We start from the raw sequence: 21381 nt of genomic DNA, 5'->3' as shown, positions 1-21381 counted from the left end.
TAATGGAAGAAAAGGAAAGTCCTTTAGATAAAAGATCCGAAAGGTAAAGCAAAATAGAAGAGAGATCAGGTACCAGAGGATCCGAGCCTCGGTCCTGCATCCAAATACAAAACCTCTTCCATTTAGAGGCATAGGATTTCCTAGTGCTAGGCCGTCTAGCTTCCAGAAGAACATCCAAAACTTGTTTGGGAAGACTAGAGGAAATCAAATTCCTCTGAAGAGCCAAGCTGCCAGGCAAAGGGTCTTGAGGTTGGAATGTAGTAACTGACCCTGATGCTGGGACAAAAGCGAAGGGTTCAGTGGGAGAATCCAAGGAGGCCCCAAGAACAGGTGCTTTAAAGTTGGATACCAAAACTGTCGAGGCCAATTTGGAGCAATCAAGATGAGGAACTTGGGCTTGTCCTGTTTTATCTTCAATAATACCCGAGGCAGTAGAGGAAGAGGAGGGAAGGCATATGCTGAAAGGCTTCTCCAGCTGAAGGACAGGGCATCCACTCTCCAAGCTGTTTTGTGGAAGGACCTGGTGCAAAAGCGAGGCAGCTGATGATTGAGATGGGATGCAAACAGATCTATCTGGGGACATCCCCAAACTGCAGTAGTCCTGTTGAATAAGTTGGTGTCTAGCATCCATTCGTGAGGATCTGAAATGTTTCTGCTCAGGCTGTCTGCTAAGAGATTCTGTTTCCTGGAATGAATTGAGCCTGGAGATGTAGATTCAAATTTAGAGCTGTGTCCCATAAAGCCATAGCTAGTCTGCAAAGGGGGTATGAATGAGAACCCCCCTGCTTGTTGATGTACCACATGACCGTGGTGTTGTCTGTCTTGAATTAGCAGAGGCCCTGGTTGTAAAAGGTTCTTGAAGGCTAGAAGGGCATTTTGAACTGCCAACATTTCCTTCAGATTGATGTGCCAGTGAAGATGGTCCTTTGTCCAGGTTCCCTGCTGGCAATTGTCTAGAAAGTGTGCTCCCCAAGCATAATCCGAGGCGTCCGTGGTTAGGATTTGAGTAGGTTGAGGAAGGCGAAAAGGCTTTCCTTCGTTTAAAGTGCATACCCTGGACCACCAGAGGAACTCCCTCTGAAGGCAGGGGATCAGAGGAATCAGAATATCCAGATCATGGTAATGCTGTGACCATACACTTTTCAGATACCATTGAAGCTTTCTCATGTGAAGCCTTGCGTTTGGAATCAACAGAATGCAGGAAGCCATGTAGCCCAGAGCCTGCAGGAATTTCCTTGCAGTGAGCTGAGATAGAGTTGCTAAGGTGTTGAAAGTAGAAGCCAGCTGAGTTTGTTTTTCTGGAGTGAGGAAGGCCCTTTGTAAGGTTGTATTTAAGAGGGCTCCCAAGAATACCATTTGTTGAGAAGGGATCAAATGTGACTTTTTTGTGTTCACTGAGAATCCCAGTAGAAGGAGAAGACGTTGAACAAAGTCCAGATGTTGAAGCAGAAGATCTTTGCTGTCTGCCTGAATAAGGCAGTCGTCCAAATAGGGGTAAATCTGGATCCCCTGAAGTCTGCAGTAAGCCACTACTGGTGCCAGGCACTTGGTAAAGACTCTGGGCAGTAGATAAACCAAAGGGCAGTACAGAGAATTGAAAGTGCCTCGAACCTGCCTTGAACCTGAGGAATTTCCTGCGTTCTTGCCTGATGGGAATATGTAAATAGGCTTCCTTTAAGTCCAATGTCACCATCCAGGCGTCCTGAGAGAGCATTGGAATTAGTTGCTGCAGAGTAAGCATCTTGAATTTTGTAATTTCCAAAAAGGTGTTTAACACAGAAAGGTCCAGAATAGGTCTCCATGAGTTTTGTTTTCTGGGAACCAGAAACAGTCTTGAATAAAAACCTTTTCCCATCTCCGAGAGTGGAACAGGCTCTATGGCTCTCATGGCCAGAAGAGCGTCCACTTGAGTTAAGGCCTCTGACCATTGATGTTTTGGCAGATCTGGCCAACCGTGAGCCCTTGGCAAAGTGTGAAAGTGGAATTTGTAACCTTTTAAAATCACGTCCAATACCCATCTGTCCTGGGTAATACGAGTCCAATTTCTGTAAAAAAAGAGACAGTTTTCCCCCGAGAGGGGCATCCAGGTGAAGGGGTCCTGAAGCCCAACCGAGAGAGTCATTGAGCTTGCTTTCTTTGAGATAGGGATCTGTCTTCTCCCCTTCTAGGTGAAGAAGCAGTCCATTGTCTAGATCTGTAAGAGGCCTGACCTTGACCACGACCTCTGGAGCGCCTATATCTTCCCCTTTGAGGCCTATCAGACGTGGGAAAGGACCAATTTTTAGAGGGCCAATTCCTGGAAAATCTAGGAGGCTGAACTTGCAAGAAATCTTTCACAGTCTGCATAGACTTTGCCTTTTCTTCCATCTTTTTAATAACTTCCTCAGCCTTGGATCCAAAAAGAACATCATGTTGAACAGGGGCATCTAATAACTTAGCCTTAACCTGTTCAGGTAAACTTTGTTCACGAAGCCAGGCATGTCTCCTAATAACAGTACCAGAGGCTGCAGCCCTGCAAGAAGCATCCAAAGCATCAAAACCACAATGTAAGCTATGCTTGTTCACTTGTTCAATAGCATGCAAAACATCCTGAAGTTCCTTATCCTCTGCACAGCAGGAAGAGAAGCAAGCTTTTGCTTTAAAACAGACAAAAGAAATTGCTGATACTTAAACATATGAAACTGGCAATTTAAAGCCCTTACAGACAGGGTAGCAGAAGTATATACCTTTTTCCCCACCTGTCTAAAGCACGAGAATCCTTCTCAGAGGGAATAGGATTTTTAGAAGTAGCAACCTTAGCAGCCTTAGAGCCCTGAGAAATAGTTTCAGGATCCGCAGAAGGGTTTTTAAATAAAAATAAATGAGAGTCAGGAACCCTATAAAATCTATCAGGCTTAGAAGGAGCAGGAGGCATGGAATCAGGATTCAAATTAGCCTCAGAAAAAGCATCATCTACAATGTCCAAAACAGGAGGGATAGCTAAAGGCCTATGCTGAGGAAGAAGAAGAAATTCCCTAAGCCTCTTCTTGGAAGCAGAAGACTCCTGTCCTTCCCAATGAAAATGGTCCCTCATCTCATGCAAGGTTCCCCAAAAGAGAAATCCTCAGGCGGAGAGGCCGAGGGTAAAGAGTCCTCAGCATCCGAATCCTCATAAGGAGGAAAGGAATAGTCCTGATCAGAGGAAGAAACAGAAGATACAGAAGCCTGGTCAGAGGAATCCAGAGTAACATCCTGTCGAGGCCTTTTCTCAGGAGGGGGATGAGAACCCCTAATCATTGTAAGCAAATCTTCAGCCATCTTTAATAATTGCTTTTGTGTCTTGGGAGTGGATTCAGAAGCAGCTTGAGCAGGAACTTTAGACTTAACAGGAGTCTTTGTCTTTGCCTTTGCCTTTGAAATAGTGATGCGAGTAGGCCTGAAAACCCCCTCAGAAGCCGGTACCTGCACAGCGGTTCCGGACCCATCTGAAGGAGCGACGTCCGAAGGTCCTGCAGCAGTTAAAAAAGTGGGCCTTGATGGCTCCCCATGGGAGTCCGTATCGGCCATCGGTTCAGAAGTGGCGGACGACAGGGGCTGCAAAAGCGCCTCACTGACGACAGCTGAACCGGACGCTGGCTCCAGCTGCAACGAGTCCTGTTTGGACCTCGAGGCCTGTCTTTGTCTTTGCGCTTCTTTTGAACTCCAATAGTGTCAGACGACATTCTATAATTGAAGCGTCTGCCAAAATAATTTAAAGCCCAATCGTACCTGCGCTTGATAGTACGAGAGTTGAACCTGGCACAGAACCGACAACAAGAAACGTCGTGGTCAGGGCCTAAGCAAGGTAGACAGTAAGAGTGGAAATCTTTATGAGGTATTTGTTTCCCACACGCTATACAATTATTAACTTTTTCTGACATCGGAGGAACAAGAAAAGATTCTAGCGGGTACTTAGCTTTGAGAAGAGAAGTAAGAAATTCGGACCGACAACAACCAAATACGCTGTTCGAAAATCGCCAACCAACGACTTGCGAGCTGCTTTCCACCGCATGGCAAGAAAGACTGGAGAAGATGGCGTTGGCTGAGGGCTATGTACCAAAGCATACTGACGTCAGGGTACTAGCTTGTACAGCCGACGCCGGACCCAGACTTTGGGATTCTGGCCGACCTCGGGCTGCCTGCCGGCAGGAGCACCCTACAGTTATGACTGCAACAGTGAAACACGAAGAACATCAGTCTTGAGTAGAATCCCTGGCCTTGTTCCTGAGGAGGAACCTTTTCTATTGATTTGATTTGTAGTAGCTTTGAAACTTGTAGGAGAGCCTCTGCCCTTTGATTTTGTGGCAGGTTTGGCATGCCTTGTCTTGTTGGTAAGTTATGGAAGTGGAACCTGTAACCCTTGTCTATTATGTCCAAAATCCATTTTTCCTTTGTAAAAACATGCCAATTTTTTGAAAATAATGATAATTTTCCGCCTAAAGGTGCTTCTCTTTGAGCCTTGGTCAGCGGTGTCAAAGTCAAGTCATTGTGATTGTCCCTGTGGGGCAGTAGAAGTCCCTGCGCCACTTCTTTGATTAGTTGGTTGCCATTGGCGGCCCCTGTAGGAGCCTTGGTATTGCCCTCTACCTCGAGCACGCCTGTTTTTTCCCCTTTGGAACTTGTCAGTGTCTGGAAAGGACCAATTCTTCGAAGGACAATTCCTACTGAACCTTGGTGGCTGAACCTGGAGGAAATCTTTGACTGACTGTACTGATTTAGCCTTTTCCTCAATTGATTTCAACACACCCTGTGCATTAGCACCAAATAGCTTGTCTTTTTCCAGAGGTGCATCTAGAAGCTTTACTTTAACATGATCTGGCAATGTCTGTTCTTTTAACCAAGCATGTCTACGTATGACGGCCCCTGTCATAGCTGCCCTACATGAAGCTTCCAATGCATCATAACCACACTGAAGAAAATGATTGCTAACCTGCTGAGTATTATGAAACAAATCCTGCAAGGCCTTTCTATCTAAAGGCTCAGGAGAGGCTAACTTTTTCTGCAAATCATCCATCAAGAAATCCAGATACTGAAACATATGAAAAAGACAGTTAAGTGCCCTCATGGCAAGGGTGGATGAGGTATAAACTTTTTTACCCCACCTCTCCAGGGACCTAGCTTCCCTGTCAGCGGGCAGAGGGTTTTTGGCAGAGGAAGTAGCCACTCCTTTGGGCCCCTGAGAAATAATTTCTAGATCCGCAGAGTGGGCCTTAAAGAGATGTTTATGAGTTTCAGGAACCCTGTAATATCTGTCTGGCTTGACAGGAGCAGGAGGGAGAGAATCAGGGGAAGTACTGGAGTCTGAGAACACATCATCCAATACATCTAACACTGGGGGTATAGCTAAGGGCCTGTGCTGGGGTAACTTAAGGAAGGTCCGAAGCCTTTTCCTGGAGTCGGAGAAATCCTGGCCCTGCCACTGGAAATGCTCTCCTCATGGAATGGAGAATTTCCCCAAAAGAAATATCCTCAGGAGGAGAGGCAGAGGGAATGGATTCATCAGCATCAGAATCCTCGTAGGCCGGGAAGGATTCTTCCTGGGAATCCGAAAGGCCTGACTCATTAGAGGCTTCATCTGAGGAAAGGGTATCTGCCTGCTCAACCCTAGGCCTTTTGCCTGAAGGCGGCTGAGAACCTCTGTCTGGATAAGCCTGAGAGCCCGATTAAAGAAATTAGATCTGCAGCTAAAGTCATGATCTGTTCTGTCTGCCTGGGATGACATGCTGGACAAGCCACGCTGCTTCGCAAGGGACGGCTTGCACCTGTCACCCCTGGGATTCCGGATATTGGCAAAGGCTCTTGCCACCCCCATAGTGCCTTTTTTAGGCAAGGCTCAAATTCTAAACCTACCACCCTAGAACACAAAAAAGGAAAAAAACTAAGGGTAATGCTGCTCAATGCCAGAAGTCTAAATCTCAAAATGCACGCACTCGAGGCCCTTCTCAGTATGGAGAACATCGATGTCTGTGCTGTGACAGAAACCTGGTTCAAGGCTCCTGAGAGCACCCCAGCACTATCAGGTTTTACCTCATATCATGCGTTCCGGCCCCAAAATCCGGACAATACCAAGAAAGGAGGGGGGGTATCAATATTCATCAAGGACACCCACACCTCAAGACTGGTGGCAACGCACGATGCATCGGAGACCATCCAGGTGCAATTAACCATAGGCAAGACTGCTCTGCAAATTGTAGCATGTTACAGGCCACCCTCACAAACTCAGGAACCTCACATGGCCTTCCTGAAAACACTAGAGGGGATAAATGTATCACCAAACACCATCATACTAGGTGACTTCAATTACCCTAATATAGACTGGGAACACTACTCAAGCCCACACCCTAGCCCAAAAGTTCCTGGAATTCATAAACTCAAATGCCATGGAACAACTAGTCACCATCCCCACAAGAGGAGAAAACATACTTGATCTCATCATCACGAACATGGGAGCACAATGTTCAACACCGGAAGTATACCCCTCACTGGTGAGATCAGATCACAAACTAATCTCGCTGGAGGTCCTCATCCCACCCCACCTGAAATAAAAAGACCACAGTAAAGACCTACGCGAAACCCGACTTCACACTTCTAAAGACTAGTGTGGTCTCCTTTAAGGCCCCGAGGCGGAAAACAGTACTCAAGCCGCTGAATCACTTACAAATGCCTTCTACCAGCACCTGCAGGACTGCATGGATAAGGCAATCCCAAGCAAAACAAAGACTCTTTGTACCAAAGGCAAGCATCCAGTCTGGTGGACCCCAGCCATAAACAAACTCTACAACAAAAGGAGGAAGCTACTACAAGATAGAGCAAAATCCTTAAAAGGTAAGACACCCTTGATCACTATAAGTAAAAAACTAAGAGCTCTCATAAAATCATCCAAAGCAAATTTTGAGAGAAAAATAGCTAAAGACTCAAAAGACAATCATAAGGCCTTCTTTAGCTATGTTAGAAACCTGGGAGGAAACTCCCAGATATGCTCAGAACAAGTTCAAAATGATGTGAAGATTACTGATCCTACAGACATTGCCAACATACTGGCTGACAGGTTCAGTGCAAACTTCTCCCAAAAGGAGAGATATCTATACCAAGCGATTGCAGCCCCCAAACATCCCCAACGCCCAAGTGAGTACTGATCTCTCCAAAACAAATAACACAGCATCCATGTTATCTGATGGTGTCCCCGGCTGTGTGCTCCACGAATTCAACGAGGAATTAAACCCACAGCAAGGACAGCTGTTTAATCATAGTCTTACCTCTGGATACGTACCCAGGGAGTGGCGCACTGCAACTGTGGTCCCACTTCACAAAGGCGGTGCCTCCACCGACCCTGGAAATTACCGGCCCATTAGCTTGACAAGCCTCATCTGCAAAGCCATGGAGAGGATCATAATGGACCTCATAAATAAAGACATAGGAAATTTGCAGACTTTGGATCCATCCCAGTTTGGCTTTGTCAAAGGCAGATCATGCCTTCTAAACTTGGTTGACTTTTTCGAAACAGTCACCAAAGCCATTGATGAGGGAAAGGCAGTCCATACAGCCTACCTCGATCTGGCGAAGGCCTTCGATACAATACCCCACTCTGGTATCATTGAAAAACTCATCAGCTTAAATGTTAACCCATACATCACAAGATGGGTTGCAAACTGGCTGAGTGACAGAACCCACAGGGTCAGAGTTGCTGGTGCCATATCAGACTCAAAGCCTGTCACAAGTGGTGTACCACAGGGCTCAGTCCTGGGCCCACTCTTGTTTGGCATCTACTTTTCTGAAGTACAAGCAAACACAGGAGGGTTATGGCTGACAAAGTTTGCAGATGACTGCAAACTGGGCGCCATAGTAGAAAGCACATCTGACACAGATATCCTTCAGAAGGGTCTCACAGAAACGGATAACTGGTGCCAGAGCCATGGCCTAAAGTTAAATGCCAAAAAATGCATAGTCATACCCTTCGGGAAAAACAAGGTTACCCTAGCTACCAAATAGGTGGCAATCCACTGAGCACAGAAGAAGTTATCAGGGACCTGGGGACCCAGGTTGATAGTAGTCTGTCATTCGACACCCATGTAGCTACAGTAGTTAGGAAGACCTTCTACATTGCCCACCTTATCATGAAGGGATTCTCATCTAGATCAAGGGAGGTCATAGTCTCCCTATACTCATCACTCATCAGACCAATGATTGAGTACAATGCCCCATTCGGAATGTATCTGACCCAACACTTGCAGCAGCTGGAGAGGCCACAAAGTTCCTCACCAAAAGGATAAAGGGTCTCAAACATCTGTCCTATGCTGCCCGACTGAAAGAACTCCAGCTCTATTCAGTCGCACGCTTGCTCAGAGGTGACCTTTGCCTAACATACAAGGCCATGTCAAACCCAGATTTGATGAATATGCTTCACCTCAAAAATCTAGATCCATCAGAGCCACAAGGGCGGAGACTTAAACCTCGACACGGCTATTAATAGGACGTGCTGGAGGGATAGATTCATCACCCAAAGACTCCCTATGCTGTGGAACAAAATCCCGGTATATGTGAGGCAGAGCACCTCGCTGGCCTTGTTCAAGAGAAATCTTGACCAATGGATGGGAGATCGCAGATATACCCCAGGGATTACCTCAGTGTCACTGCTCGACAGAGGCACAGCAAAATAATGGGTATAGTTCCCCATACTAAAGGGGTGGCGTAAGCCACAAAACTATGGGCTAGGCTTGTAAATGCCCTCGGGCAGATAGCCTAGTATGAACCTATGAACCTAAGAAGTGGGACCCTGTGAAAAAGATTTAGGAGGGTGAGACTTAGCCTGGCTGGCAGCCTTAGCACGTGTGAAGGCCTTGATGGACATAGACACAGGAGGCCTAGCTGCCCCACGTGCTGGAGTAACTTTGTCCACCGGTATGGTGTCAGGCAAATATAGGGCTTCGGTTTCAGGAGGAAAATCAACAACCGGCACCGGGGTAGCCTCCGGGACCGAAGTGTGCGGTAAAGCGGTGTCGTCGGCCTGGAGCGGTTGAATTACCGCCTCTGAAGAGACCGATGCACTCGCGGTAGGCTTTAGCGTGGTGTCGGTGGAAGTCGCGGTCCGCGAAAGTCAGTCCCGGTCCTTCCGTTTCTTGGAAATATGTGCTGTCGGTAATTCCGACGGCATGATATAGGCGTAATTTTCCCCAAAAAGTCTTCAGCAAATTCTGCCCGGCGCCTAAGTGTGCGCTTATTGAAGCAAGCACAGGCGGCACAGGCCGAGACGTCGTGGTCTGGGCCGAGGCAGGGAAGGCAGTAAGAATGGAAGTCCTTATGAGGTATTTGTTTACCACAAGACAAGCAATTATTAACTTTTGCAGTTTTATCTGACATCGGCTGAGGCAAGAAAAGGTTCCCCAACGGGGTACTTAGCTTTTTGATGACTTTGGATCTGAAAACACAGGAGCTGGCCGACCGGCACTGGTGAACTGCTTCTGCTTCGGGCACCGCGCGGCAAGAAAGACTGAAGATGATGGCATCGGCTGATGCTTTTATACCCCAGCCGCTCTGACGCCGGACCCAGACTTTGGAATCCGGCTGACCGAAGGGCTGCCTGAGGCAGGACAACCCATATGTCAGGACTGCAGTTGCATTCTTGAAGGACATCTGTACTATGTTCATCGTGTTACCCTGCTGCAGTCATCACACTTGGGTTGAGTCCCAAAGCTAAGGTAGGGTGGAGGCATTATAAAGGGTTAGAGGAGGCAATGAGGCCCTGCAGGACTGCAGTGGCAAAGCCCGCCCTGGACTTGGAATAAAGAGGTAAGTGATAGTGTTAGGTGAAGGTGTGTACAGAACTCCAAGTTGCAGCTTCTAAAATTTCCTTGGTAGGAACCCCCCTGAGAAAGGCTGTAGAGGTAGCTGCAGCCCTGGTAGAATGGGATGTAATGGTAGGAGGAACTGGTTTCCCATGATGGGCATAGCAGAATCGTATGCAATGGCCTATCCATTTTGAAATGGTTTGCTTGGATATGGGCCTCCCTTGAGAAGCTGTAGCATAGGAAACAAAGAGCTGGTCAGTTTTTCTGAAAGCCTTAGTTTTATCCAAGTAATATCGAAGCTGCCTGTGAATGTCCAAGGAATGCAAGAGTCTCTCACCTTTGTTCTGTGGATTGGGGAAGAAAGTAGGTAGATGGATGGTTTGATTTAAAGCTACACTGGAAACCACCTTTGGCATGAAGGAAGGATTAGTTCGTAGAGAAACTCTGTCTTGATGAAAAATGAGGAAAGGTTCCACTGCCATAAGAGCCTGTAATTCTGAAACTCTCCTAGCAGAAGTTATTGCCAGTAGCAGGGCAGTCTTCCATGATAGGAACTGAAGGTCTGCAGAAAAAGCTGGTTCAAAGGGAGGTAGTGTTAGTTTTTCCAGAACAAAATTGAGGTCCCATGTTGGTGTAGGAGCTCTTCTAGGTGGTCTAATGTTTTTTGCCCCTCTGAGGAACTGCCTTAGGAGTGGGTTTGAAAATAAAGGTGGATTTGTGTCGTAGTGATCTGAAATAGCTGATGCATGGATTTTAATTGAGGAGAAGGAAAATCCTTTATGTAACATCTCAGCTAAATACTGCAGAATGTGAAGCATATGAGGCTGAGTTGTGTCTTGGCCCTTAGCTTGGTTCCAAGCAGAAAACCTTTTCCATTTGTCCGAGTAAGCCTTCCTGGTGCTTGGCCTCCTGGCTTCTAGCATAACATCCAGCACTGCTTGTGAAAGAGGAGCTGGTTGGCTGCTTAATTTATTTGCCATGCAGCCAGGTTTAAGGTTTTGATCTGGCTGTGTAGAATCTGCTTGTCCTGCTGCATGAGCAAATGAGGTATTTGAGGCAATATCCATGGTGGACTGTGAGCCATATTCTTCAACAGCGGGTACCAGTGCTGGCGTGGCCAGTCTGGGGCTATGAGAATCATTCAAGGTTTCTCCTTTTTGGCCTTAAAAAGAACCTTTGTGAGAAGAGGTAATGGAGGAAAGGCATATGCTGTCAGGTTTTTCCAACTGAAGGAGAGAGCATCCACTTTCCAAGCTTGATGGTGGAGTGTCCTTATACAAAATTTTTTCAGCTGGTAGTTTTGAGGACTGGCAAACAGGTATATATTTGGTAGGCCCCATCTTTGAGTTATCATTGCAAATATTTGTGGGTCTAGCTTCCACTCGAGGGGATCCTTGATATTTCTGCTTAGGTCGTCTGCCAATGTGTTTTTCTGTCCTGGCAGGAAGTGAGCTTGTAACTGGACTTGGTAGGCAAGAGCTGTGTTCCATAAGATTATTGCCTACCTGCAAAGAGGGTAGGAATGTGTGCCCCCTTGTTTGTTTATGTACCACATTACTGTGGTGTTGTCCGTCTTTATTGCCAGTTGTCCATGTTGTAGTAGATCCTTGAAGGCTGTCAGAGCTTTCTGTACAGCTAGCATCTCTTTTTGGTTAATGTGCAGTTTTCTTTGTTCTGCAGTCCATAGGCCTTGAATGCATTGCCCTGCCATGTGTGTCCCCCCAGGCATAGTCTGAAGCATATGTTGTGATAGTTTGCCTGGGTGGGGGCAAGGTGAAAGGCTGACCCTTGTTGAGGTGACATGCCTGTGCCCACCATAGAAATTCCTGTTGAAGGCAGGGAATGAGAGATATCACTGTGTCCAAGCTGTGGCTGTGTTGAGACCACACGCTTTTCAGGTACCATTATAGTTTCCTCATATGCATTTTTGCAAATGGTATTATCAGAATGCAAGATGCCATGAAGCCCAAAGCCTGCAGAATTTTTCTTGCAGTTAATTGGGTCTTTGTTGCCATTGTCTTGAAATATTGAGTCAGTTGTAATTGCTTGTCTGGTGTAAGATAAGCCTTCTGGGCCGTTGTGTCCAAGCTGGCACCCAGGAATGTCATTTTTTGTGAGGGTACTAGTTTTGACTTCTTTTCCTTTACTGTGTACCCCAGACAATTTAGTAGATGCTTCACAAAAGCCAGATGTTGTAAAAGAATGTCTTTTCTTTCTGCTTGGATGAGGCAGTCGCCAGGTATGGATGTATCTGAATTCCTCTTTGTCTGCAATATGCAATTACTGGTGCCAGGCATTTTGTGAATACTCTGGGCGCAGTAGATAAGCCAAAGGGCAGTGCAGAGAATTGGTAATGAGTCGAACCTGCAATGAAACGGAGGTATTTTCTGCAACTTTGTCTGATAGGGACATGCAGGTATGCCTCCTTGAGGTCCAATGTTACCAGCCATGCTTCCTTGCCCAACATGTGAAGTAGCTGCTGTAGTGTTAGCATCTTGAATTTGGGAACTTGTAAATAAGTGTTGAGAATTGAAAGGTCCAGAATTAGTCTCCAAGCATTTTCTTTTCTGGGTACAAGGAAGAGTCTTGAGTAAAATCCTTGGCCTTGCTCTTGAGTTGGCACTCTTTGAATGGCTCTCATGGCCATGAGAGCTGTAATTTGCTTTTGAGCCTCTGCCCTTTGATTTTGTGGCAGGTTTGGCATTCCTCTTTTTATTGTCAAGGTGTGAAAGTGGAATCTGTATCCTTGTAAAATTATGTCTAGGACCCATTTGTCCTTTGTGACCATATGCCAGTTGTCTGCAAATAGTGCTAGTTTTCCCCCCAGGGGGGCTGGCAAAAGAGCTGTGTTTGGCCAGCTGAGGTGCAAGTCATTGAGTTTGCCTTCTGGTGGATTGAGACCTGTCTTCTCCTCCCTTCTGGGTTGGAGTGCCCCATTGGTGAGGTTTATACTGAGCTTGTGATTGTCCTCTGCCCCTTGGGCGCCTGTATTTACCCCTCTGAGGCCTGTCAGTGGCTGGAAAGGACCAATTTTTTTGTTGGCCAGTTTCTGCTGAAGCGAGGGGGTTGTACCTGCAGGAAATCTTTGACTGTCTGCATAGATTTTGCCTGATCTTCCATTTTCTTTAAAACTTCTTCTGCTTTAACACCAAAAAGAACATCCTGCTGTAAGGGAGAATCTTGTAGTTTTGCTTTAACATGGTCAGGCAGACTTTGTTCCTTTAACCAGGCATGCCTATGTATAACTGAACCAGTGACAGCTGCTCTGCAGGAGGCCTCTAAAGAATCAAACTCACATTGTAAGGTGCGTTTGCCCACCTGCCTGGTGGCGTGCAACAAATCCTGTACTTCTTTCCATTCAGATTGTTGAGGGAGGGTGGTTATCTTTTGTTTTAACTGAGAGATCAGAAATTGCGGATACTTAAGCATATGAAATTGACAGTTTAGAGCTCTCTAAGTGGCTGAGGTGTAAACCTTTTCCCCCCATCTGTCTAGTGCTCTTGAATCCCTTTCAGAAGGTACTCGATTTTTAGCCATGGAAGCCTTAGCCCCCTTGGGACCCTGGGAGATGGTCTCTGGGCCAGCTACAGGGCTTTTGTAAAGAAATTTGTGGGAATCAGGTACTCTGTAGTATCTGTCAGGTTTGGTCGGGGCAGGAGGCAGAGTGTCAGGGTTGAAACTGGACTCTAAATAGACATCATCCACAATGTCCTAAACAGGAGGGATGGCTAGAGGTCTGTGTTGGAGGAGTAAAAGAAAGTCTCTGAGCCTTTTCTTGGAATCAGAGTAATCCTGACCTTCCCAGTGAAAATGTTCCCTCATAGTGTGTAAAGGTTCCCCAAAAAGAGTAATATTCTGGAGGGGAAGCTGAGGGAATAGAGTCCTCAGCATCAGAATCTTCATAACAAGAGAAGGAATGGTCTTGGTCCTCAGAGGAATCCGAAGAAATAGACAGTTGTTCAGAGGAAACAGATTCTTCCTCTTGTCTAGGTCTTTTGTCAGGAGGAGGCTGAAAACCCCTGATAAGAGAAATCAAATCTTCAGCCATCTTGAGCATCTGTTTCTTAGGCATAGGGCCTTGAACAGGACACTGAAGTGAAGCCTTTTTAGATTTGGAAGGAGTCTTTGATTTGGAAAACGTTTTGACTGTAAGAGTCGTCGGTCTGAAAACGCCTTCAGATGGCGATGGCGTTTCCAAAGTACCGACGTCCTTGGAAGGTAAATCGTCGGTAGGGCCTGAAGTAAAAGGCTGCGTCGGCCTAGTACATTCCATCAAAATATCCGTAGCGGTCTCTGGTTCCTGAACTGCAGTAGTCAGAGGCTGCGTTGGAGCCTCACTGTTAACCGGAGAACCAGAGTGCGGATCAACCGAGGCCTCTGAATCGGGCTTAGGCCTGGGCTGTCGATTCTTAACCCTGTGCTTTTTGTGTACGCCGGTAGTCGATAGCTCCGATGGCATGTTATAATTAAATTTTCTGCCAAAAAAGTGTTGTGCGAAATCAAATAGTGCTTTAATAGTACGTTTATTAAATCTAGCACAAAAACGACAAGAAGTGACGTCGTGATCAGGGCCTAGGCAAGGTGTGCAATAAGAATGAAAATCCTTATAAGGTATTTGCTTCCCACAAGAAATACAATAGTTAACTTTTTCTGACATCGGTCTGAGGCAAGAAAAGTTTCCCCAACGGGGTACTTAGCTTTATAGAAGACTTCGGTCTGAAATTCGAATTCGAAAATCTCAGGAGTTGGCTGACCGGCACTTGCGAACTGCTTCTGCTTAGGGAACCGCGCGGCAAGAAAGACTGAAGAAAATGGCGTCGGTTGCAATATATGTACCCCTGGCGCACTGACATCAGGGATGAGGCGACAGCAACCAACGTCGGACCAAGACTTTGGAAATCAGGCCGACTGCGGGACCGCCTGACGACAGGATAACCTAAGTGTGATGACTGCAGCAGGGTAACACGATGAACATCTTCCTTTAAATACCTGGGGATATGGCTTGACCTATCCCTTAAATTTTCAAATCCATACCGAAAAAAAATAAATAAAAAATAACTCATTGCTTTTCTGGACCAGGAAATTTTTCACATTTCTAAGTACTCCAGCCAGAACTGCAATAAACAAAGGCAAGCTTCTAGAACAACTCAAATATGGTCTTCCCATTACAGCATGAGTCTCAAAGAAAAACACTTCCACTTCATTAAAAAAAAAAAAAAAAACTGTTGAGCTCATCTCAAATTTTCCACCTCATAAGCCCCACTGTGTTAGCCATTTGACTTTGGCAAGGGTGTCAGTCAAACACAGTGCCAGCCTATTAGGCTCTTTCCTATTTCAGTTATAACCAGAGTCTTTCCATTCTCTTCCACCAAAGCTTCACTCAAAATCCATCAGTTATAACCTCAGATCTCTCTTCCACGCAGGCCCAACTCTCTGGGCTCTATAAACCAAACTATAATGATGCATAAAGCTTTTAAGCCATTCATTCCTTATTCTCATGCCCAAAACTCTTGCCAGTCCCAACCCAAAAGCCTACCTGAACAATACCCCTTATCCGCCTTCACAACACAATTATCTCCATAATAAAGCCAAATGTAGATGCTTTTCTGTCAGCCACATTAGCTAATCTCTCTCTCTCTGCCTCAACTTTCACCTCAACCTCATATTTTATTTACAGATGTTTTGCCCGATTTTCTCTCATGGCCAAGTTACTCTAATATTTTAGTCTTAATTGTGTTCAAAAACTTCCACCATTAGATTATAAATATTTTATGTATTCGTGCAACTATGTACTACAAAAATCTCCTTTTTATTGTGTTTTTGTGAGATTACTGATCTAGGCTGTACCAGCAAATGATCAAGAACGATAAAATACAAGTAAATAAAAACTGATTTTGTTTAACCCAAATTTAATTGCATTGTTTTTTGGATCACATTATGAGTTAGGGCATATTTAAATGTAATGGGTTAGCTGGACTGCTACTTACCTCTGACAAAATCATTTTTGTGGCAAAAGCTCTCTTGTAAGAGTGGTACTGGAGTCACTTTTCTGGAATTACTAAAGTACTTGATCTGCAGCTGGTGCTGGCTGTTTTCTATCGCAAACATTTTTAGTGCAATATGAGCGAAATTCTCGGTGAATGTGTACAACACCCTCATTCAAGAATGAAAATTCATTCTAGCAAAACAGTGGCAGATGTAAATTAATTCCAACTTGTACAAATGTTATAATTCTGCAAATTTCTGATTATTTAAAAAAATATGTATAGAATGGGTGCCAGGCTTGTTGTCGAAACACCAAAAAAAAAAAAAAAAAAAAAAAAAAATCAACATTCCTGTACATCACTAGTGTGCTACTAATGCATTTTCTCCAAATATGCAGTATCCCACTGCCTTATTTCCCTACGATGCAGTGACCTAAGAGATGGCTTATCTAAGAGCTTCCATTTTATGGCAGTGGTGGGGGGAGATTAACTTGCTACAGATCTGTTCAACAGCAATGGTTGGCAGAGTCTTGCCATACCAATAGTGAGCTGCTTGCAGTTAACTGTGTGCTGGTGTTTAGCATGTGGTAATGCATGTAAGCATTCTTTGTACCCCTGCAATAATCAGCAAATGCAGGCAAGACCCGGAAATCCATATGTACAAATCTATTAAGATTCCCGTATCCTGCCAGTTCCCCAAAGTTAATAGGACACCTTTGACAGATTCAGTCATGTATAGTGGCAATGAAAAGTGGTGACTATTAGCTAAATGTCAAAAGCTAGTGCAGGATAAGGAGCAGGAAAAAAAATACTAAAAAATATCCTTGCTATGCTAAAACTTCTCCAAATTCTGTGCTAAAAAGACAAAAAAAGACTATGTAAATCAGAAAACTGACCTGCTGTAGATATTCCAAAGGTACTGGTGTTGCTTGTGTGAAGGTTTCCAAATAAATACCATGAGCTGGATCTTCAAGAATCAGACCCCCAATGTCAAACCACCTGGCAAAAAAAAAACAAAAAAAAAAACCAGGCAGCATGAAACTACAGCACCAAAACCACCTTTGCAAAATCACAAATTACAGTATGCAGATACACTGAACAGTATTACACAGCTTCGCTCTGAAGACTTATAAAGCTGTACTTTCTTGTCTTTGCAGCATTTGAAGTAAACTTACCATAACAGTAGACATTTTAATAGATACATACTAATATTTCAAGCATTCACATTAATGCCCTTCTAGCTTGCCAATATACCAAAAAAGAAGTTATGTACTCACCATAACATTCCATCTGAGTAGTTGGACTTAATTTGTCATCAACCTGTAGGAATCGGATCCGGATCGGATCTGAAACGGCAGCTTCACCAGCATCTGAGCCACAGTCTAAGCTCCTCCCCTTACCTATAAAACCCTTCCATCTCCTTCCTTCCCTCAGATCGAGTTTGCTACACCATACACACAAACCCGATCCAATATACCTTACTAACAATGAAGAACAGGAGGGCTGCATAGGCACTCTCCTGCCTAACAAAGTAAGAACATAATGAGAAGGTCAGGGGGAAGAAGGGAGGGATGGTTGATGACAAATGAAGTCCAACAATTTAGATGGAATGTTATGGTGGGTCCATAACTTCTTTATCTGAAGTAGTTGACTTCAGTTGATCATCAAACTGTGGGACAGAGTCCCCAGCTACCAAACTCTTGGTTGACCGTCAAGGAAGGATATTTTGGAGTACTGCAGAGACAAAGGATGCTCTCCCCCAAGATATCATGTCCAATTTATAATGAGAAATGAAGTTGTAAGATGAGGACCAAGTAGCTGCTGAATAAATATCATCCAGAGACACCCTAGACCAAAAAGCCGCTGATGTAGCCATGGACCTGTTAGAATGGGCATTTATCCTACCCAGAAGAGATAAGCCTCTGTCTTTGTAAACCTGAAGGATGCAAAGGGAAATCCATCTGACAATGGTTACCTTAGAAACCGGTTTGCCCAGAAAAGGTGTAGAAAAACACACAAACTGGTCAAACTTGTGAAAGGCCTTAGTCCTATGTAAGTAGAAATGTAGCTGTCTACGTACATCTAATAAATACAATTTATATTCACCCCTATTCGGAAAATTTGGAAAGAAAACAGGTAAACTGATCGTTTAATTGATATTTGTTTCAGAGGCCACTTTTGGAAGAAAAGAAGGATTAATTAAAACGAGGTGAAACTGTCTTTATGGAAAATCATATATGGAGGTTTGACAGATAATGCCTGGAGATCTGACACTCTCCTAGTCAAGGTGATAGCCACTAGAAAGGCCATCTTCCAAGATAAAAATTTTAGATTCACATAATCAGCCGGCTCAAAAGGTGGAGCAACCAGAGCTTGTAAGACTAGGGTAAGATCCCATGGAGGAGCAGGATCTTTAACCGGGGGTCTTAAAAGAAAGATACCTTTAATAAAGGTTTTGCAAAGTCTGGAGGAAGCTAATGAGGCCATGTTTTCAACTATATGGAAATTGGAAATGGCAGCCAGTTACTGTAGATGAGCTAGCGCCCTGCTGGAAAATGTATGCCAAGAACTCAAGGACCGCTGGGACAGGAGCTGCGAAAGGATTCAAATCTCTGAGAAGCCCAGATAGAGAAATGCTTCTATTTGCTACGGTATAGTTTTCTGGTGGACAATTTATGAGCTGCCACCAGAATAGTCTTGACCTGAGAGGATAGACAAGGAGTCCTAGCAATTAAGGGAACTGGAGCAGCCAAGCAGTGAGCTTCAGACTGACCAGGTATGGATGAGGGACCCTTGAGGGGTGCAAGATTAAATCCGGTATCGGATCCAAGATCCATGGAGGAACTATTAGATGAGACCAAAGGAAGGGAAAAGTACAGTTTTGTACCTACCATAAATGTAGATGTTCGAAGATCCACATTGCTGCAGTCCTTACACTTGGGTAGTCCGCTGTCCTCGGTCGGCCCGAATATCAAAGTATTAGGCTGACGTCGGTCAAGGCGCTTAAGACTGACATCAGGACGTCAGGGTACAAATGCGCATGACCGACGTCATATCCTCAGTCTTTTCTTGCCCCAGATGTCAGAAGACCCTAAACAGAAAGGTCAAAAACCAAAAGACAGCAAAAAACAACCAACCACCCTTGTACTAACCACATGTACAAAATATACAATATTCACAATATGTACAACCCAAACCACACAACCGCCTCTAACTACAGAGGGGAAGGAGGGAGGGTAAATTGGACTGCAGCAATGTGGATCTTCGAACATCTACATTTATGGTAGGTACAAAACTGTACTATGTTCTTCATCTCACATTGCTGCAGTCCTTACACTTGGGTAGAATCCCAAAGCAGAGATAAGGGAGGATGGCAAAACTATAATGCAGTAGGAGCTGCCAAAATGCCCTGTAAAATTGCAGTGGCAAAACCAGCCCTCGATTTAGAGTAAAGTGGAAGGTGATAATGCTTAGAGAAAGTATGCACTGAACTCCAAGTAGCTGCCTCCAAAATATCTTTAGTTGCCACCCCTTAAAAGCTGTAGAAGTGGCAGTAGCCCTAGTGGAATGAGGCCTAATCCCAGCTGGAATCTCCTTACCATGATGGGAATAACAGAAAGCAATACAAAACCCAATCCACTTAGAAATAGTTTGTTTTGACACAGGCTTGCCCTGAGAACCCAAAGCAAAAGAAACAAATAACTGCTGAGACTGTCTGAACCTTTTAGTTCTGCTCAAATAATATCGCAACTGCCTGTGTATATCCAAAGTGTGCAAAATCTTTTCCCCTTTATTTTGGGGTTTGCATAAAAGTAGGCAAATGAATAGCTTGGTTTAAAGCCACACTAGAAACCACTTTAGGCATAAAGGAAGGATTAGTGCAAAGATACCCTATCCTTATGGAAAATTAAGAAAGGCTCAACTGCCATAAGGGCCTGTAACTCAGAAACCCTTCTTGCAGAGGTAATGGCCAACAAAAAAGCAGTCTTCCATGATAAATATTTCAACTCAGCAGTAGCTGCAGGCTCAAAAGGTTGTAGAGTGAGTTTCTCCAACACAAAATTGAGATCCCAAGCAGGAGTAGGAGCTCTCCGTGGGGTCTTATATTCTTTGCCCCTCTAAGGAATTGCTTAAACAAAGGATGAGAAAACAATGGTGGGTCACAGTCATAGTGAGCAGAAATTGCTGCAGCATGAACCTTAATAGAAGAGAAGGACAAACCTTTGCCCAGTAACTCAGTAAGATATTGAAGAGCCACACTTAAATTAGGCTTAGAAACATCAAATTCCTTTGCTGTACTCCAAAATAAAAATCTCTTCCATTTATCTGCATACACTTTCCTTGTACTAGGCCTTCTGGCCTCCAAAATAACATTCAAAACTTGCTGTGGAAGCTGAGACCCTCCAGGGTTTAAAACAGAATATGCCAGGCTGTCAGGTGAAGAGAGTGAAGTTTGACATTGAGTAAATGACTGTTCTCCTGAGACAGCAGGTGTGGAATCAAGGCAAAGGCCATGGAGGCTCCGTACCAGACTTCTCAGTAATGGGTACCAGTGCTGTCGAGGCCAATCGAGCTATTAAAATCATCTTTGGCTTGTCCTGTCTGACCTTCAGGAGTACCTTTGAGAGGAGAGGCAGAGGTGGAAAGGCATACACATGAAGATTGCTCCAATTGAATGAAAGAGCATCCACTTTCCAAGCTGTGGGATGAAACCTTTTTGTGCAAAACTTTGGCAGCTGGTAGTTTAGTGGAGAAGCGAACAGATCTATGTCTGGAGTTCCCCATGACACTGTCAATTTCTGAAATACATGAGGATCCAATTTCCACTCGTGGGGATCCATAATTTGCCTGCTCAACACATCTGCTAAGGAGTTCTGTGCTCCCGGCAGAAACCTTGCCTGAAGATTTAGCTGTAAACTGAGAGCTGTCTCCCACAAAATCATTGCTTGTCTGCATAGAGGATAAGAATGTGTGCCCCCTTGCTTGTTGATGTACCACATGACAGTTGTGTTGTCTGTTAGAACCAACACCTGCCCTGGAAGAAGAAAATCCTTGAAAGCTATTAATGCAAATTGGACTGCTAACATCTCCTTCAAGTTGATATGTAGATGTTGAAGTCTGGCAGGCCACGTGTCTTGTACCCACTTTCCATTTAGATGAGCTCCCCAAGCTTTGTCTGAGGCATCTGTCGTTAGAATCTGTCTCGCCTCTGGCCGGGTCACAGAGAGTCCCTTGTTTAGGTGACATTCCTGAGCCCACCACAAAAATTCCTTTTGAATGCAAGGTATTATCTGAATGACAGTGTCCATATCTTGGCAGTGCTGTGTCCATACATTTTTGAGATACCATTGTAGCTTCCTCATATGCAGTTTGGCATTGGGAAGCACCAGAATACAAGATGCCATGAACCCCAAGGCTTGAAGGACTGTCCTTGCAGTCAGCCTGGACTGATGAGACAATTGATGGAAGTAAAGAGAAAGATTCTTTTGTTTGTCCGGGGTCAAGAAGGCCATCTGGGATGCTGTATTCAGTCTCACACCCAGAAAGCACATGTCCTGAGAGGGTACTAGACTGGACTTTATTTCGTTCACAGA

General features: G+C 44.8%; 1 protein-coding gene across 1 annotated transcript in view; it reads right to left on the bottom strand.

The window, feature by feature from the left end:
- The window catches only part of PRRC1 (proline rich coiled-coil 1), a gene marked incomplete in the record, with an annotated part of 448168 nt that overhangs the window by 41647 nt on the left and 385140 nt on the right, over window positions 1–21381 (bottom strand). The window contains 1 exon segment of the mRNA XM_044060795.1: window positions 16684–16786. Within this exon segment, the coding sequence (XP_043916730.1) occupies window positions 16684–16786 (103 nt within the window).

The sequence above is a fragment of the Protopterus annectens genome, chromosome 2.part0 (assembly GCF_019279795.1).
Source record: "Protopterus annectens isolate FY-2018-M chromosome 2.part0, PAN1.0, whole genome shotgun sequence".
In the NCBI taxonomy this organism is placed as follows: Eukaryota; Metazoa; Chordata; order Ceratodontiformes; family Protopteridae; genus Protopterus; species Protopterus annectens.
This window is presented reverse-complemented; position numbering and strand designations above follow the sequence as displayed.